Source organism: Octopus bimaculoides, chromosome 16 (genome assembly GCF_001194135.2).
Source record: "Octopus bimaculoides isolate UCB-OBI-ISO-001 chromosome 16, ASM119413v2, whole genome shotgun sequence".
Classification (NCBI taxonomy): Eukaryota; Metazoa; Mollusca; class Cephalopoda; order Octopoda; family Octopodidae; genus Octopus; species Octopus bimaculoides.
In genome coordinates this window covers 50,849,900-50,870,536 of record NC_068996.1, presented here as the reverse complement: position 1 = coordinate 50,870,536, position 20,637 = coordinate 50,849,900, and the positions used below count along the sequence as shown (strand labels likewise).

The window sequence follows — 20,637 nt, the reverse complement described above, 5'->3', positions numbered from 1 at the left end:
AAATATATATATATATATATATATATATATATATATATATATATATATATATACAGGTAATAGTGTGTCACAAAATAAAATGCATTCAATATATACAATGAAAAACAATTGTTAATGAAACCTGCAAAAGACTTGGATTACATAATTGATATTAGATAACGTAAGGACCAACACAAAACAGGAAAAGAGAGAAACAAAACAATAGGCCTGTTGTATTTCTCTCTATTAAATTGGCATTAAGCTTTATATTATTTTACAGGAGTGAAGGCAAAAATTCATAATATTGTTTTGGTGGGGGTAAGGACCAAAGTTTTTGCCAGTTTTCAGGATAGAGAAATAGAGAAATATATTCAATTTCATTACCCATCATGATGTTTACAAGTTTAGAATTTCAAAATAATAATATACACTTACATCAAGGTAGTTCAAAACACATTACCACACGCACACACACATATGTAAATATGTATTTACATGCACTTGTATGTGCACACATATGCATACACAACTGATACATGCCAATACATAGACATCACATATACACATTTATATACTTATACATACAATGTCAAATATGACGGTGCATGATGTGTATGCATATGTTGACATAATACATACATGCACATACACACACCCATATGTACATATATATGTACGCACTCACACACACACCATATATTTGCCTGACACCCTACCATATGTTGGATGAACACATAGGGTGGGGGCATTTATTTTTACAGCCAGATGCCCTTTCTGTTACTAAACTGTAACTGTTTTTCAAGTAACGGACGACTGTATAGATGGATGGGCCGATGAATGGAAGGATGTACAGACAGAACACACACACAAAAATATAACTGTATATGCATATATTCATGTAAACATACATCGATACATCCATAAGTATATCAATATGTGTGTGTGTATATTATGTGTGTGTGTGTGTGTGTGTGTGTGTGTGTGTGTGTGTGTGTGTGTGTGTGTGTGTGTGTGTGTGTGTGTGTGTGTGTGTGTGTGTGTGTATATATATGTACATACATTCATATATAGATATATGCACATTTAGCTTTGCAGTCAAAATTGAGGGTTGATGCCAGCAATAGATAAGATTGCCCAATGTCAAGGATGAGACTTGTTTCTTCTTTTTTCCAGGGTAGTTTAACTGATGCTTTAATTCTTTTGGTGAGTTTACATCAATAAACTCTAAGTATGTTTACAATTCACACCACATAATAGATTACACCATATGTTATGGATATAGAAAGAGAGACAGACAGACAGACAGACAGACAAACAGAAAGAGGGAGAGAGAGAAAGAGAGATTGCCAAATATTACAGTTTTGTAAACACAAGATGGAACTGTACGTGTTGCATAATGTTGAGTTTATTCATGTATTTATTTAAACTGTGACTTGAGGTTTTGTTCATTGCAGAGTTTCATACCAAGAGTCTGCAACTTGAGTAGCTACCTTAGTTTTAAAATATATACACAAATATACACGTGTATATGTGTGAGAGAGAGAGAGAGAGAGAGAGAGACCGAGGACATAACTGCATTCAAGTTTAGTCTTTCGTTAATGATTTTTTTAAAGGTTGGCACCAAACTAGGAATACGTTGGAAGGGGAGTACATTGCAATGTGACTAAGGGGAGTGAGTGAAGCCTTTAATATTACATAGTATCATCATCATCGTCATTTAACATCCGTTTTGCATACGAGCATGGGTTGAATGGTTTGGCAAGAACTGGAAAGCCGTGGAGCTGCACCAGGCTCCATTTGTCTGTGTTAGCACGGTTTCTACAACTGGATGCCTTTCCTAATGCCAACCACTTTACAGAATGTATTGGATGCTTTTTACATGGTTCCAGAACAGATGGTATTTACATGGTTCCAACACAAGTGCTTTTCTTATGTGACACTGTCATTGGCAGTTTTTTACATGGCACTAGCACAGGTGCTTTTTACAAGGCACCAACATGGGCCATGACAAAGATTCTGTCCAGGTATATTAAACCCTGAATAGCAACATCAAACCCATCCTGCTGCATGGGTTTGCCAAGTCATTACAAATAAACTCAAAAATATCCTCAGAAAGTTTCAAATTTTCAGTGGTACTTGAAGCATCCTAAACATTAGAAATCTAGAAATTATGTGAGCAACAAAAACTTCTGGGCAAAAACCAAGCTGGAACCCATTGGGCAAAAATACCAAACATGAAGATGAGTAGGCTACATGTTAGGAAAACTGAAAGGTTGTTTAGTAAGGCTAGATTTAGATTGAAGCATAGGATACCTAAGAATTACCCGATGAAAACTTACGAAAGAGAAATAATGTAGAACCAAGCAAAAATAAATGTACAGTTACAGAATGTTTTGGAAAATTTTTAAGGAAAACCTGTGTTACCCAACAAATCAAAAGAGGTGATGATATTTCATTGTTAGTTCTTTATGTTTAACTAGAAGCAACAACAACATTCTTTTGAAGACCTCCTCAGCCTAATCTTCAGGAGTGAAGTGGCAATGGTGATGTACAGTCTTACCATGATTTGTACAGAATGAGACAACTGTTCACACTTGTTTAAACATTGATGATGTGACACAGTTGACTGGACATTTAACAACAATGCTTTTCAACACTGGAAGTACACACAAAGACATGCACACACACACAAATATACACATACAGATATAAAGAGAGAAAGAGATAGACACACACACATTACAATTTATAAACTGAACACTTTCCCTCTCCTCATACATAGGCACATCTGTGGTTGTGTGGTAAGAAGCTTCCTTCCTAGCCACAAGGTTCCAGGTTCAGTCCGACTGCATGGCACCTTGGGCAAGTGTATTCTACTATACCCTCAAACCAACCAATGCCTTGTGAGTGGATTTGGTAGATGGAAACCGAAATTTGCCTATCATGTGTGTGTTTATGTCCCCCATAACTTAGCAGTTTGGCAAAAGAGACTGATAGAGTAAGTACCAAGCTTTAAAAATGTTTCAATTTGTTCAGTTAAAAATTCTTTACGGTCATTGCCCCAGCATGACCATAGTCTAATGACTGAAACAAGTAAAAGCTAAAAGATAGAAATATCCTCACACACAAAAACAGGGAGAGAGAAACGCAAAGAAGGAAGGAGGGAGAGAACAAAAGAAACATTAAAACATGTCACACTTGTTTTTGTAGTAGGTTTCTATGGGAACAGGGGGAATAATGCAACTGATGAAATCATTGTTGCAGGGTTTAAAATTGCTTAACCTTTAGTTCCAAACTAATGACAAAATACAAACTTAAAAAAAAAAAAGAAAATCAACATATAGACACCATGCAATTTTAAGCACAGCTACAACAATTTTTAACAGTAACAACATTATTCTCATGACCCTTTGCTGTTTGGTATGAAAACACTGCAAAATATGCAACTACCACCACTTCATTCAGAAGATGAAGGAAAGAAGGTCTTCAAACAATAGATTTTTAGGAATGTTATTGTCCTTAACTAAACAAAGACTAATAAAGAAATAGAAAGTTATTAAAAAAAAAAACAGATTAAACTCAAGCACAGTTATGTTTCCAATATAATCTATATTATGAGTATGTCCTTCATGGCCACATACAATTGGCTGAAACTAGTAATACCTCATAAATACATGTGTGTATGTATGTAAGATTTATATAGATATATATATATAAACTCTTCGAAATGCTTAGTTTAGAATAGGGGCAGCTGATGAAGAAAATGTTCTCTATGTGGCCTGTTTGTTTTCTGTGCTCTGTTTATGTTCTGTTTTTCATTTTGTCCGCGTTTTTTTGTGACATCCTGTACCCAGATATGCATCTATATATACATGTAGATGTAGGTATGTACATACATGTACGTATATATGCATATACTCACATATTATTTGTATTATTTTATATATATATATATATATATATATATATATATATATATATATTAGTATTATACAATGAAATATATGAATTGTAGGATTAGAATCTGGAAAAATTAACAATCTTCAAGTTATGATGTCTTTGGAAATAAAATTATTTTAAAAATTTAATATTAGCATTTTTCCTTGTGCAAACCACTAGATATACAATGCTGTTTCTGAATATATACATACGTTAAGGGACAATAAGAAAAACAAAAAATTTAAAACAGTTTCCAAATTATTTTGGAAACTGCATTTGTATGCAAATATTCTTTTAAATCACTGCCTGATATGAATTGTTGTCAAATTATAATTCCTCTCATTATTAAAACTACAGAATGTATAATTTACAAAGCTTATATTTTCACTGTACTGTGGCTGGTTTCACTTCAGATTGTCAAGAGGTATCTTATTCCTGGGTATATACTTTGTCCTATACTGGATTCAAACTAAGAGCCTTTGTTTTTAACAATGAAGTAGTATAATACAATGGCTCTTAGAAGGGGTTCTAGGGAACCCTAGAGTTCTGTAGAAAAAATCCTAGAGGTCAACAAGATGCCTTTTAATAAAATTTAATAAAAGTTTACTTCAGTAAAAAGTAGCATTTCACCATATTTAAAACAAGTTTCATGCTGCTTTTTCTTTCATATACAAATGAATAAATTCCAAAACAGTTTTTGTTTCATTTAGCATTTTAGGGTAGCAGAGATTGTGTATAAAATGTCGATATGGGATCTGTGATTTTTTTTTTTCTTTTAAGTTCTGCTACAAATTAAATGAGAACCAATGATCTATTACATAAAAATGTAATAAAAATAAAGCTTCTTAGTCAGAAACCATTCAGAAAATATGTATACATCCAAGAATAAAATTATACGCTGGGGTGATTTTGTTTCATCTAGTTCTGAAGTATATTGTGGTTTTTAACACTATACATCATGAAAGGAATTTTCCCTGGATGAAAATCTATAGCCTCTCACATTTAAACAACACATATACATTAAAATATATGGCATTGGTAATGTTTACATTATAGCACTGCTACTACAGCATAATGTGAATTTATGTGCTAGCTTTTTATCCAGGAGCAAGACAGTGAATAATTGTAAATATGCTCTCTAAAGATGAGCTTAACCCATTACCTCCCATAATTCTATTAACTGGAATTTTTTTTATGAAACTTTGATTTCTAGCATAAAACAGCCTTAGAAACATGCTGGAATGATCAAAATAACATTTTAAATAGAAATAAGCGAGATACTGGGTGAAAAATTAGCAAACCTCATTTAAATATCAGAGAAATATACCTAGTAGATATAGCAAAAAGGTTAGATATGTGTAAATATTGACAGATAATTATGAAATTTGTAATTTTTAAGTGATCTCATATGAGATCACTGGTAGGTAATGGGTTAATATTCTTGGGAACATAAACGTCTTTCTTTTCTCAATTTCCTTTTATTAATATTTACTAATAACATAAAATGTATTATTATACTTACATCAACTTCTTCCATTGTTTCATGAGAATTTGAAGGCCATGTAGTTATTCTATCAGGGGAACCGTTCTCCTCTTCAACATTATATGGAGTATCAAATACCTGTTCTATATAATATACTGACTGAGGTACAATGGTTAAGGGAAAATACAGAGATCTCTTAAATTATGAAGAAATAAAAATAGGGTTGAGAAATGATTATTACAAACTTAAACATTACTAAATATCAGTATGTTTATTCTGAGTATTATTTCTTTTTTCATTTTTAATAAAAAAAAAAAAGGATAGTATTCAAAAAGATTTAGAACAAAATAAATTATTAAAGTATAAGTTAAAATTACAAATCAACCTAACCATATATTCAAATTTCGTATTTGCCTGTATATTATATATAAACTTGATTATAGAATTACATAATGAGTGCTCAGCTCTGGACACTAGCTTAATTATACCAGAAACAGCTGTAAATTAATGAACATTGATTGCATAATTCCTCTTATTAGTCATTCATTAATTAATATTAACTCTCAACCTGATGGCTTACTCTAAAGTATGAATGTATTGCTATGTCTGAGTCATAAAATACACACACACACACACACACACTTCTAGTCACCACTTCCTCTCTTGTAGGTCACTCAATATTGACATACATCACTCACCTCGTACTATCCATTCTCTTCTTGAAGGCATGCAGCTGCCATCACCATCTCTTATTTTAATACTCTTGATATATTTAAATTGGAATCTATAAAAATTCTGTTAATTTTCTGAAGTAAATTTATAAATTTCAATCTTTATTATTAGTAAGAATGAGAACTATTTCAGCAGATGAACTAATTGGGTCAATGGCAAATATCACAAGATGCTGAGTGGATGAACAGAAATAAATGTCCAACAACCAGGATCAACCAGTTCAGTTAGTGAACTACTGCTATTATCGTAGTCATGGCATGCACAGATGAGATATTTCAGCTAGGAAAAGACCAAGACATTCATGCCACATTTCTTGAATGGGGTGTCTGGTATAGGAGATTTAAATTGATGCAGGCAGGTTGTCTGACCAGATTAATTGAAAGCATACCATTCAAATAGGGGCATTTCATTTTACTTGTGCCGTAAACACTGCACTATATTGGATACAAATCTTTAAAATTATTTTTCAGACCTTCATTTGACTCAAGTTAAGATATGTAGGTTGAAAAATCGCAGGTGAAACAAGGGTTGGTTTACTTGCCAGAATATGTAAAAGACATTGCAAATGAGAGATTTCAACCATCTCAACTATTCATCTAATAAGAATACAAAACCAAAGTGTAAATATAATTCAATGTTAGTAATATCTTTTTCAAATGCTATAAATTGCAACTTATGAAGAAGAGCTGGTTTGATAGAGTTCAGTTAAGGTTGATGGTGGAGCTGCATTCCCTAACTCCAAAATAAAAGAGAAAACGTTGATCCGACAAATGGATACAAAATGCTATCTGATATGCTGAATTTACAGGCCACTCAAAAATAATTAGTTGACTGCCCAGTGGATAGTATATTACTAATCCAGACATTGTACTGCTATGCATTGTGTTCACACTTCATCTGCACTATGTATGTTGATAGAGATCTGATCACATCATCACAACTGCCATACTCATATACTTTTTTAAAATATTTCTCTAAAAGATTACAGCAATGTATAGGAAAATAGAACTATAAAATATGCACCTTCCACTTAGATCATAATTTGGACCACTTCATTTTATCAGAAAAACACACACACCCAACCAAAAAAAAAAAGAACAATAGGTTAATTTAAAAAAAAAAACTCAAAAATTTCATGGCTTATGAAATTATAAACATAACCCTAAAACCCTAAGTGGAGGCACGTGGCTTAGTGGTTAGGGTGTCAGCACCATGATCATAAGATTGTGGTTTCAATTCCTGGACCGGGCAACGTGTTGTGTTCTTGAGCAAAACACTTCATTTCACATTGCTCCAGTCCACTCAGCTAGCAAAAATGAGTAACGCTGCGATGGACTGGCGTCTCGTCCAGCTGGGGAACACATACGCCATTGAAACCGGAAAACTGGGCCCATGAGCCTGGCTAGGCTTTAAAAGAGAGCATTTATTATTTATAAAACCCTAAAGTATCTTGAACCTGAAGAAATCCCCTGCACGCACCAATAGTGTATCTACAAATACATATCATGTGACCATCTGATCGAGCAGACTATCAAATGTTGTTACATTGCTGGTGACAACGTTTTGCATTGTTTTAACTTTTGAATGATGCCACCCTGCTGGCTAGACAAGTGGCCAACATTTCCCCTGATTGGAAGGCTAGTCCACCACAGGGTTACCCGTTTAAGCTGAGTGCACTGGAGCAACATGAAATGAAAGTGCTTTGCTCAAGAACACAATGAGCCACTCAGTCCAGGAATCATATCCATGATCGCTAAATTGTGAGAGCAACACCCTAACCACTAGGTTACATGCCTTCACAGACAAATAATCAATTCCCAGAATCTAAAACTATTATAATTCTAAAACTCAACAAAACAAAAAAAAAAACCCTGTGATGCAACATCACACAAACCAATCATCTTAGAGACATCCTCAAACATTTAAAAAAGACTTGACTTTGAAATCATTGACCCAGTCACTCTATTTTTAAAATCATAACTTGGATTTGAACCACTACACTCAACCACCACACTAGCAGAGTAGTATTTCATATCCTGTTTGATTATATGATGCTTTGACTAAGAATGGAATTTTACTCAAAATGTACAACCTGATAGTTTTGGTTGAATTTTATATTAAACAAAGGATATAATATCCAAGGCGTATTGTATATTTTTCTTCCAATGTTATATATTCTTGTTCGGGAATTCGTACATCATTTATGAAAGTCTGTAAAATAAATAATAAATAAAAATTAAGACAATGAAGAGATCAACGGATTTTTTTTTTTTAAAGAAACATTGTAAATATACAAGAAAATTATAAAAAAACAATGAAATTTCTTAAGGTAGAATTTATTTCTAAGATTTTAATCTAGAACAAATTGTGGAAAATAGGTATGAAGGTACAGCTCACTATAACTATGATTAAAGTAAAAACAAACACATAAAAATAAAATAAAGTAAAAGGTGGTGGTCCTATAATAGTGGCAGATTAACTAAAACCAGTAAAAAGATTAACAGAATACTAAAAAAAAAAAAAACACTTGATCTCATAATTACTGTGATTGAAAGGATCAATAGATAGTTTTCATAATGTTAATCAGACAGGAAACTAATCTTTTCTTGTGGATCAGAAACTTTCATCAATTCCAAGTTAATTTCTTCTCAGACATTAAGCACCAACCAAGAGAATGGAAATGTGTGGCAAGATTAAAAATTGGATTAAAATTCTAATTTTATTCATTTAATCTTTGTATCACAAATTTAAACTGTAAATAATATGAATTTCTTTTGACATACACAAATTAATTTTTAAAGGGAAGAGTATACCAGCAAAAATTCCAAATCACAATTACTATTCTCCCTTGTGAAAATAAACCCCATATTCTACCTTTACATAGTGAGTATTTCTTCTTCAGTTGAAGTTTGGTTTTATGTACATTATTTATACACAGAGCACACGACCCACAAGCTATGAAGCCTTAAATGCAATAATCTCCTTTCTCCTAAAGGCACAAGACCTGATATTTTGGGGGAAGGACAAGTTGATTATATCAACCCTAGTATGCAACTAGTACTTAGTTCATCAACCCTGAAAGGATGAAAGGCCAAGTTGAACTTGGCGGAGTTTGAACTCAGAGTGTGAAGCCCAGAATGCTAATGATTCTGCCAGCTTACCACCTCAAATGCAATGATATCACAGAAAGTAATCAGCTATCCTCTTTCCCCTAAAACTGCTGGCCTTGTGCTAAAATTTAAAAACCATTATTAAAAGTTTGTGTATGGCACTGATAAAGTGACAAATTAAATGCTTTGCAAGTATTCACTTACATTCCTTGACACTTTGAGTTCAAATCTCCTTGGATTGAACTTTGCTTTTCACCCTCCAGAAGTTAATAAAACAAGGAATGTATCGGGGCCAGAAAAAAATAAAAATCTGCATTCTTATGCTGAAGTCAGAAATAAATTTTGAAAGTACATGTACTCTAGAAGATTTTTATAATCTTACTGACAATATAGACCAACATTGATAAACAACTTTTCTTTCTTTTCTCTTGTAGCTCCTGTCAGTATGAAGGATTTTTAGGCTAATTTTTTTCTTTTTTCTTTTTTTTTCTTTTAGGTTCTTTCAATTATTCCCATAGTGTCCTTTTGCTCCTTTGTTTTCTAATTTATTTGACCTTTGATAGAAAAGCTTCACTCTCAAAAGAAACTAGGTTCACATACAAACATTCTTGTGAACAAATAAATTAACCCTCCACAACAGAAATATTATTCACACAAAAATTACTCTTTTTTTTTTCTTTCTAAAATTGTGCATCAAACCTTCATTCATCCAAAACTATGTTAAATCCTTAATTTAAACACATTCTTTTTTGATAATCTTCTTCATTACAAGAGCTACCTTGTTTCTTTCTACCATTTTTCCCCAGTTATAACATATGTGTCTCTGAGTGCCTAACATATCTTCCTTTTGATAAGAGATGCAAAAGAAAGGAATATTCCTCATTTAAATTTCTATTCAGCTAAAGAGCTGCTCTGTAACATGGATATTTTCTAATCACCTAAAGTAGGCATTATCACTGTATGGCAAGAATCATGCCATTAAGTCCCCATTTAATTATAAAGACATCTTAAAGTTAAAAATATCAATATTTTGAGAACACTTCAATCAGCTCAAAATTATTCAATGCAATTGTCTTTCTGCTTCTCATCAATTACTTCTGTAAACTATCTAACTAATCACTATGTAAAATCCTCAACTGTCAAAGCTGATTACAACTGAATGAGAGAGAGAGAAAGAGAGAGAGAGAGAGAGAGAGAGAGAGAGAGAAAGAAAGAAAGAAAGACTTGTAATTCTTTTAAATATTAGTTTGTGACTAGAGCAAACATACATTGAGCTTAACACAATTGTCATACAAAAACCTTACATAAGTCTGTACAACAAAACAAATCATGTCAATAGATATACCATAAAAACTGATGTAATTTACGCACTTTTCTCGCAAAAATAAAAATAAACTTTAGTGGGTGCATAAATTACGTGAGTAGATCATTTCCAGAAATTGTTTTTGAAATTTTTTTTGTTGAAAAAAAACGTACAAAATGTAAACATTTGTACCGGAAGCTGACTCGTTTAATGTCAGAATAGGTTTTTACAGAAAAAAATAATGGCTTAAATATAATGACGTTGACTTTTATTTATGCTGGACAGTATAATGCTTACTTTTTCTGTATAAATTTACTAAAACCATTTAATGGTCAACTACTTTTTGAAGTCTGACGTTCATGCTAGTAAACACAGTCTAGGCCATATTTTACATTGCTTGCAGTTTCTATCTATTGCAATGGAGCACCATTGACATACATAGTGATATGGATATTCTTGACTGAAAAAAATGTAAAGATATGGATAATCTTGATTGTATGTTTTTATTTTTGTTTGTTTATTACTAGGCACAGTTTGTCATACTGTTTATACCAATTTCAAACATTGGCTTCATTAACATTAAAATGCCTTCTGACGGCTCTATTGCCACATTCAAAGGCATATTCAACATATTTAATTTCTCCTTCGCATAAGTTCTGCCCATGCTGACAATAATGGTAATGACAAATTTTTAAGTTTGCTTGACATTTTATAAGTGTGAAAAGGATTAAAACTTCGATAATCTGTATCAAAGGTCCCAACAAGTATAGGCAGAAAAGAATTCTGTTTACATAATCAATCTGATCGGTTACCTTCCTCTGTCAGTTGAGTAAAGTGTCATCCAAACTGATGTTTACAGTAATTAAACTTAATTTGCAGCATCTGTGCATATTTATCAGCTTTGTTTTTGTTGGTAATTCTTAACAACTTTTCCTGTGATCATGATTTGAGAAGATATACAGAAGCATGCTAAAGATCGGACATAATCTCTTGTGGGCAACAAAATGTAAAATAAAGTTTATTATAAACAACACAAACACTGTAATTTAATAGCTTTCAATGTGAAAACCTGAAATTATTTTTATTTAATGAAAATTTAATAAAACTATTCATAAGTAAGTGAAATTAGGTTAAATACAATTAAATTGAAAACCATTTTCCCCTGGCTATATAGGCAATTCTGAAAACTTTTAGGTGTGAATTCTACATGAATAGAAGCTTTTTTTAACAAAATCATGTGCGTAAATTACACAGGTGCACATATTACATGAGCTTTTACAGTATATATCAAATATACATGCATATAGCATATGACATCAAGTTTAACCCTTTTGATACCAATCAACATAAGACTTCCATTATATAGAAATAGCAGCTGTATTTCACCTCAAACCACAAATTACTGCCTTGTGTATGCACATAAGTATGTTTGACCCATCAAAGGAAACCTCCACATCATTGCTAGATCTGATAGGTTTGATTAAAAGTTGGCTGCTTTTCTGATTGCCTTCTGAATCCAATCAATGAGGTACCACTATATATTTCAACTTGATAGATATAGCAGCCAAGTCAAATAACACTATTAGCTTATGCATATATGAGGCAACAGATGAGACACCGACATTGTACCAACAAGAATGAAATAAGTAACCAAATCTCCCTCAAATCACACCCAACTATATTAGGTATATATTAACCAAGGCAGCTTGTACCTGATATCACAAAATATTAGAAACAGCAGCCAACTATCCCTGAAATATCACCCTCTCATCTTACAAAGTATAACACGATTTTTGCCCTTTGGTAGCAACTGTTATATTCTATTTACTCACTCCTAGAAATTATGAAAAATGGCTAATATTTCCTTCAAACTTTGCTTTTGTTACATTTATAACACATGGCTATGATTCTCTCCCACTACTACTCATCATCAGAGATCCACAAATTGTCAGCCACTAAGGGTCATGCTTAAGTGGTTAAGGTCAAGCAACTGACAAGCAAATCTGTTATATTGAGCAGAATATTTGCTATAATGTTATTTGTTTCAGCAATACAGAACTGAATCTGTCTGAAATGTAAAGGAAAATAGGTCAGTTTCAAAACTTTGATGTCCAGGTCACAAAAAGCAAAGTTTGAAGAGAACAGTAGTCATTTCTTTTGATTTCTAAATAGAAGCAAATAGGAAATAACACTTACTGCCCAAAGACAAGAAAGAAAAAGTATGATACAATACCCAGGTATCAATGAATACTTCTACTAGTCTTAAATACAATTCTTTAGCCCTTACAAAAGAAACTTTCTGGTAGCATATAAAAAAAAATTATCTTTATTCAGTTTTAATATTTTATTTATTTGGTAATATTTTGTTATATGATAGGATTATAGATAAACATTTTACTGGCACTCCATTGGTTATGGCAACAAGTTGATTTGATCAATGGAACAACCTGCTCATGAAATTAACATGCAAATGGCTGAGTACTCCACCAACACCTGTACCCTTAATGTACAGTTCTATATTTAAGAGATGAGGAATTATGTACATTATTTACATTTGACGGATATTTGTCCTCATCTTGTTTGTTGTTAACACAACGTTTCGGCTGATATACCCTCCAGCCTTTATCAGGTGTCTTAGGGAAATTTCAAGGTATTTTTCGATACTATCATTATTATTATTATTATTATTATTCAAGTCACTGCCTGGAATCGAACTTCGAATCTTGGGGTTAGTAGCCTGACTCTTAACCCTTTAGCATTTAAACCGGCCACATCTGGCCAAAAGTATTCTGGCTGTTTTATGTTCAAACTGGCCATATCTGGGCTCTCACACCAACCCTACAATATCGTTTTAAAAATTAACAGCTACCTCATCAAGATCTCATAGCTACAAGGTAATGCATGATTAGTTCAAAACAATGTGGATAAAAAAGCATTAATTTTGGCAGAATAATGCAAACACTAAAGGGTTAACCACTACGCCATATGTCCATGATTTGAATAATAATAAAAATAACATTGAAAAATACCTTAGGAATGAGAACCCAGGTTGGAAATTTCCCCAAGACACCTGATGAAAGCTGGAGGGTATATCAGCCGAAACATTGTGTTAACAAGAAACAAGATGAGGACACATATCCATCAAATGTAAATAATGTACCCTTAATATAATTCTCAAAGAGATTCAGTGCAACATACAGTATCACAAGGCTGGCCATTTGAATTACAAACACAACTCATTTTTGCCAGCTGAGTGAACTGGAACAACGTGAAATAAAGAGTCTTGCTCAAGAACTCAATGTGCTACAAAATATTTGAACTCGTGATGTTACGATCTCGAGCTGAATACCCAAAACACTTAGCTTTGTGCTTTCACGATAGAGAAACATAGACAAACCATGACTATATAAACTTAGATTTATTTAGTTTATGATTAAAGAAGATAATTGTAAAACAGATTTATTTTAATGGAAAACACAGTAATTTCTTAAAATAATGAATGTCATGTTGACTAATTTAACCCTTTTTTTTCACTACATCATGTAAATCTAATTTTTAGATCTATACTTATCTAAATTTAAATCAAAAAAAATTTTTTTTTAAACCATCTGAAAAAATATACACTAAAAAATATCCAAGTTAAACTACAAGGTCTCATTCTTATTAATTTCTTAATTCTTATTTGTAATTTTGTTTCACGCCTATTTTGTCATATCCAAAAAAGGGCATAAGCCATAACTCAAAGATAAGATTTAAAAAAAAAAGAAAATTAATTAACTCAATTAATAAAAATGGAATTTGAAAGATTGCAGCTTGATGTGTTACAAAACCACAAGGGATGAGGAACCAACAAAGGACCCTCTATATAGTTACTCACTCTGCTAGAAATAGCAGCAGCCAAAACCACTTAAATCACATCCTACCTTCTTAACCCTTTAGCGTTCAGATTAATATGTCAACAGTAATCCTTATTCATTAATTAATCTGGTATTATCTTGTAGCTTCAAGAGTTGAAAGATATAATTGCTTATTTTTAGAATGGCATTGCAGGGTAGGTGTGAGATGCTGGTTCTGGCCAGTTTGAGCATAAAATGGGTGGAATATTTGGGCCGGATACAGCCGGTTTAAACACTAAATGATTAAAGAGTGAACAATATTTTGGATAATATCTATTTGAATCTACTCTGCCTGAATAAAAAAAAAAACGATAGCGTCACATTTGCAATGTTTTTGATTTTAAGTCTGCTAAATTAGATTTCTGGTAACTCAGGTTAAGCAGCAATAATTCTTGATGCAAAAACTCCATTCTTCTGAGAAGAAAGATGTCAGAATTGAAAGCTTGGAGACAATCTCTAAGGATTCTTTACATTTGAACAACATTATTTCATGCAAAGAAAATTATGATACCTGGTGCTTATGGCAAGCGGTTTCAATTATTAGACTGTGGTCATGCTAGGGCTCTGCATTTAAGTTTTTCTTTTAGTTTGTTTTTCCTTATATATCATCCTGAGTTTGCCTGACAGGCACCCATGCCGGTGGCACATAAAAAGCTAGTCCTCAGTCAAGCACGCATGCATACAATGAGTTTTCAGTTTCTGTTCCCAAATTTCAATCACACAGCATTGGTCAATTTGAGCTTAAGGAAATGACATGTGGCCATGTCTAACTTAATAACACCACCTGGTGAAATCTTAGTTATATATGGGGCATCATATCATGGCCCATTCTAGTAAAAGAGTTATTATTGTTGGAGACATGTGGCCATGTCTAACTTAATAACACCACCTGGTGAAATCTTAGTTATATATGGGGCATCATATCATGGCCCATTCTAGCAAAAGAGTTATTATTGTTGGAGACATATCCAGGTGTAGGAGGTTGGTCCGGGATTTTTTGAAGAAATTTGTCCAGTAAACTTTTGAATTTTATGGGATCCATTTCTGTTTTGACGTATTTTGGTATAATATTGAAGAGAGCTGGACTGGTTGAGGTAAAGTAGTTGTGTTGTAATGTTATCTGTCCTGAGTTCAATTTTTGTAGTAGGCGGATAGCACAGGGACCAAGTCTTGGATGGATTTTAAAATTGATGCCAACATCATTTGTGCAATATTGATGGAATATTTTCCACATCACACAAATGATGTAGTGCTCCTGGTGGCGTTCGAAAGAGTAGGGATTGAGTTTTTTTAGTCGATCCCAATAGTCAATGCTTCATGCTGTCTATCTTTCTTGTTATTGACCCCTGGAGTGCTTCCACTTTCATAATGGGAAGAGACAGTGGGCAACAGTACTCAAGGTGAGGTCGGGCAAAAGTAGAGAAGGATGATGGTGTGGACATCTCTAGACTGGAAAGTTCTCAGAATCCAGGAGCTGTTTACATGGGAACTCCAGCTTAAATTGTTATCAACAATTACTCCAAGGTCACTGGTGTTGTTGGATGACACTAAGGAGTCACCCGAGGGAAGAGCATATGGTAATTTCAGAGTATCCTCTTCTCCAAAGTGGATCAAATCAAACTTATTTTCATTTAGAAGCATTTTGTTTTTTTACACTCATTGTACAACAGCAAACAGATCCAACTAAAGGCATGTATAGTCTCCCAAACCTTTTTGGCTTTCTGGAGTTTGGAATCATCTGCAAAGACTTTCAGTGTAGAATGTTTGATGACATCTACTATGTCATTGATGTAGATAATGAAGAGGAGTGGGCCCATCACAGGACCTTGTGGGACACCACTACTGACTTTGGCTGAGCTGGATCATATTCCCTCAAACACAACATGTTGGGTTCTGGAACAGCCATGGTTGGATTGCCTTTAATCATTAGCTTTTCTATCAGAGCTGATCTGAAGATAAACAACAACAATAAACAATAATGGAATATAATACCTGTACATTATGTACATTCAATACTTCAAGTTGAAGTTTCTGTACCAGGTGCAGTTGTGACAATATGGTTAAGAGGTGTGTGATTAAGAAACTGCATGGTTTCAGGTTCAGTCTCAATGTGTGGCACCTTGGTGAAGTGACTTTTACTATAACCCTGAAGTAACTTTTACTATAACCAAACCTAAGCCATATGAATGGATTTTGCAAATGAAAACTGTGTGGAAGCCTATCACACACACACACACACACACACACACACACACACACGTGTTTGTGTGTTTGTAAGTGTGTGCTTCTGCTTGACATCACATGATAGTTGTGATAATTGTAAATGAGTGTCATACAAGCAATATGTCATTCCTTTCCAATATTTTGTAAGAACATATCTGGCCATGAAGAAGTACTAGCTTACTTGGAAATAAGTGAGGGTTGGCAACTGCTAAGGCATCTAGCCATAGAAAATCTGATTCAATAATAAACACCATCTGACCTATGCAAACTTGGGAAGTGGATGTTAAAATGATGATGAGAGTCAGCAGTTGTTTGGTGCTGAACTATTTTTTAATCATAATTGCATCGTTCACAAATGAACACCACCAACTCACTAGTCTCCTTCTCCAGCATTGCTTTTAGTAGGTCACACTTCAGTAGGCCAAAGTCTTCAACCAATAAATATCCTGAGAAGATGACCCCTTAGGTTGCATTCTGTGTGTTGGTTCCCACACCAGCATTTCACCCACTGTTTTATCCTTGTTACGAAATCAGCATCCACAGAATCTCATACTTCTTTCCTTTACGATGGAAGTAACTCTTACAAGATTACCATCAAATACCTGGTTTGTTATATGGTACTGCCATTTGATGTTAAGTGCTGCTCTCAGAACATTTCTTAACAACAGAACCAAACCTCACAAATCCCTTTTTTTTTTTTTTTTTTTTTTCCTCCTTTGTGCATGGAAAAATTGAAATTTTCCAAAGGCAATTGTGGCATTGTACACAGTAGTGATTTTGCCCAAAGAAGAGACATCTTTTAAACTGGGATTCACTCATGAATCATAAAACTGATTGGTAGTTCTTTGAAATTTATATATGCATTTTGGTATCATGACACGTCAGTAAATTATCTGATTCAAACTTGAAGTAAAAACCTGAGAATAACCATTATCAGTGGGCAGAATGCCAAATTTAAAAAAAGCATGCAGTTAAGAAAGAGAGAAGGAAGAGGAAGAAGGTGAAGGAGAAGGTGAAGGAAAAGGAGGCAAAGAAGAAATTGAATTTTGTTGGTGTTCATTTATAAATTAATTGCCATTAATAAAAAAAAACACCAGTAAAATTCCATATTCTTCAGAAATAACAAAAATAATAAAAGTAGATGTTTAATTACACATTTTTTTTTTATTCAATAGTTAACAATTCCATACACTGACACTAACTAGGTTTACACATTATAAGCAAGAGAACCTATTCTGGTAAACTCAAGAGAACCTATTCTGGTAAACCATTACTAGTTATTTTATTAATCTTTTCTGCTCTAGGCACAAGGCCTGAAATTTGTGGGGAGGGGGGCCACTCGATTAGATCGACTCCAGTAAGCAACTGGTACTTAATCTATCAACCCCGAAAGGACAAAAGGCAAAGTCAACCTCGGCGGAATTTGAACTCAGAATGTAAAGACAGACAAAATACCACTAAGCATTTCGCCTGGTGTGTTAATGTTTCTGCCAGCTCACCACCTAATTTTATTAATGCCAGTGAAAGGACGGTGAAATTCATCTCTAGTCGTATTAGAACTCACAATATGAAGAAGTAGCATAACCAAATAATGTAAGATATTTAGTTCTAGCATCTTCTCCATTTCTGCCACTCTGCTGCCCTTTCATAATGGCTTCTGTGTTACAGTGAGATGTGCTATGGATTTTTGTAGATAGGGAGTTATCTCTGTTGCCAGACATTGTTATCAGAGCATGATACTTTCATTATGGTATCTCTTCTTCTATGGATGATATTATTACCTGGATTGCTGTCTAATTTAGATACAATGCCAGCCATTTTGAGGGATGGTGGTCAGTTGATGCCATCATATGTAGTACTTGAATGGTACCATATTTTATTAATGCCAGAGGGATGTAACGTGAAGTTAACCCTTAACAGAATTTGAACCCAGAATGCAAGAGCCACAATAAATACCACAGCGTTTTTCTCTGATGCTCCAGCAATTCAGCTAGTTTGCCAGTCTCTTCATATTATGGTTCTTTTAAGACTGGAGACAATTTATGAGTAATTGCAAGAATAGCACTGACCTGTGAAAATAATTGTCAAAGATACAAAGATAGTGTTACTGGAGAAAAAAACTGTTAATCATTAGTCTCATTATCTTTGTTGGAAGGGTGGCAATTAGTACAGTCAGTTTAAATAGGTTTTTTTTTTTCTTTTTGTTTTTAACAAGGCAGAGGTGCAAGACATACAATTGTATGATTCAAAGGAAGACAACTCATTCTTTGGGTGCTACTGCTGTTACACACACACACACACACACACACATGACTGTATCTAAATGTGAGTAAGAGAGAAAGAGAGAAAGGAAGTGATGGGACAGGAGGGGAGAGGAAGAGAACAAGAGAAACATTAAAACATCTGATGTTGAAATAAGTAGCATGGAATCAGTGACGCCAAAATAAACGGCGCCAAAACAGCTTTGCCAAAATGCCGCACACCCCTTCTTAGAAGTCTTATCAATGTCATGGATACAGCTCACTCCCTGATTAAACTGTAAAAAGAAAACATGCTTCTGCTATTTTGAATAGAGAGGAAGAGTTAAGGTAAATAGAAAACAAATTTAGTTTGGAGTAAAAATGGAGGAAACAAAAATGAAACTGCCAAGCAAAACAAATATTGAAAGTGTTAACCTTACTAAGAAACAGAATGTCAGGATTAAGCGGAGCACATAACGATAATTAGCAGAAGTTGATGACGATATATTTGCTGAAGGGAGAGACAAAATTGTCGAGCTGAAATTTATAAAATCCAAGGGTTCCTTGTGAGGTGGAGGGGAAACACAAATCTCCTTTTACCAATTCTGGATTGTAAAAAAGATTGACATTTAATATCAGTTGCCTAAACTTTCTTGGATTTAAAGAGCCATTACCCCTTATCTTTTACTTGTTTCAGTCATTTGATCATGGCCATGCTGGGGCATCACCTTGAAGAATTTTAGTCCAATGAATTGAGCAAAGGACTTGTTTTTGTAAGTTTGGTACATATTCTATACATCTCTTTTGTCAAACTGCTAAATTATAGAGACATAAACACACCAACACACATATATACGATGGGCTTCTTTCAGTTTCCATCTACCAAATCTACTCACAAGGCTTTGATCAGCCCAAGGCTATAGTAGAAGACACTTGCCCAAGGTGCCATGCAGTGGGACTGAACCTGGAACCATGTGGTTGGTAAGCAAGCTCATTATCACAGTCACACCAGCTGTTCCTTATGAGCTTTATGAGCATCACCATGTCCTTAGCAATGATGGTTAAAAGAAAGCAATTACAAAATGAAGCATCCTAGGATCTACTTCACAGGTTTTATACAACAGGCATCTTTTAATTTATATTGCAATTCAAAGTCCATTTACAAAAATCCTATATACTACTCCCATTGTTCTGGCAGTAATGGTTAGGATACTTTAGCTGAAGAGGTTAAATAATACTGAAACATCTGAAGTTGTCACCATAATACTAATGGCCAGATTCACTCTATGTTGCATTCTACATGTATTTCAATTAAAATCTTTAAGGCTATTTCCCTTCGCTTTTTTTTTTTGTTTTTTTTAATCCAAATTAGTTCTTTACAAATTACTGTTCTCACTATTCAATCTTAATTTATTAAAATTTCTTGGTTTATCACATCAAGTATACTACTCTTCTTTCTTTTACTTGTTTCAGTCATGTGACTGCAGCCATGCTGGAGCACCACCTTAAATCGACCCCAGAACTTATTCTTTGTAAGCCTAGTACTTATCTTATTGGTCAAACTGCTAGGTTATGAGGACGTCAACACATCAACGTAAACACACCATCAAGTGATGGTGGGGAGTCAAACACAGACACACAATGGGCTTCTTTCAGTTTCCGTCTACCAAATCCACTCACAAGGTTTTGGTTGGCCTGAGGCTATAGTAGAAGACACTTGCCCAAGGTGCCA

General features: G+C 33.8%; 1 protein-coding gene across 7 annotated transcripts in view; it reads right to left on the bottom strand.

Annotated features, from left to right (window-relative positions):
• The window catches only part of LOC106869485 (centrosomal protein of 170 kDa), a 393,016-nt gene that overhangs the window by 214,928 nt on the left and 157,451 nt on the right, over positions 1–20,637 (bottom strand). For all 7 annotated transcript variants that reach the window (XM_052973757.1, XM_052973759.1, XM_052973755.1 and 4 more), the window contains 2 exons: positions 8,266–8,344; positions 5,441–5,565 (listed from right to left, as the gene is read on the bottom strand). In XM_052973757.1, coding sequence (XP_052829717.1) covers positions 5,441–5,565; positions 8,266–8,344 — 204 coding nt within the window. The remainder of the gene's footprint in view (positions 1–5,440; positions 5,566–8,265; positions 8,345–20,637) is intronic.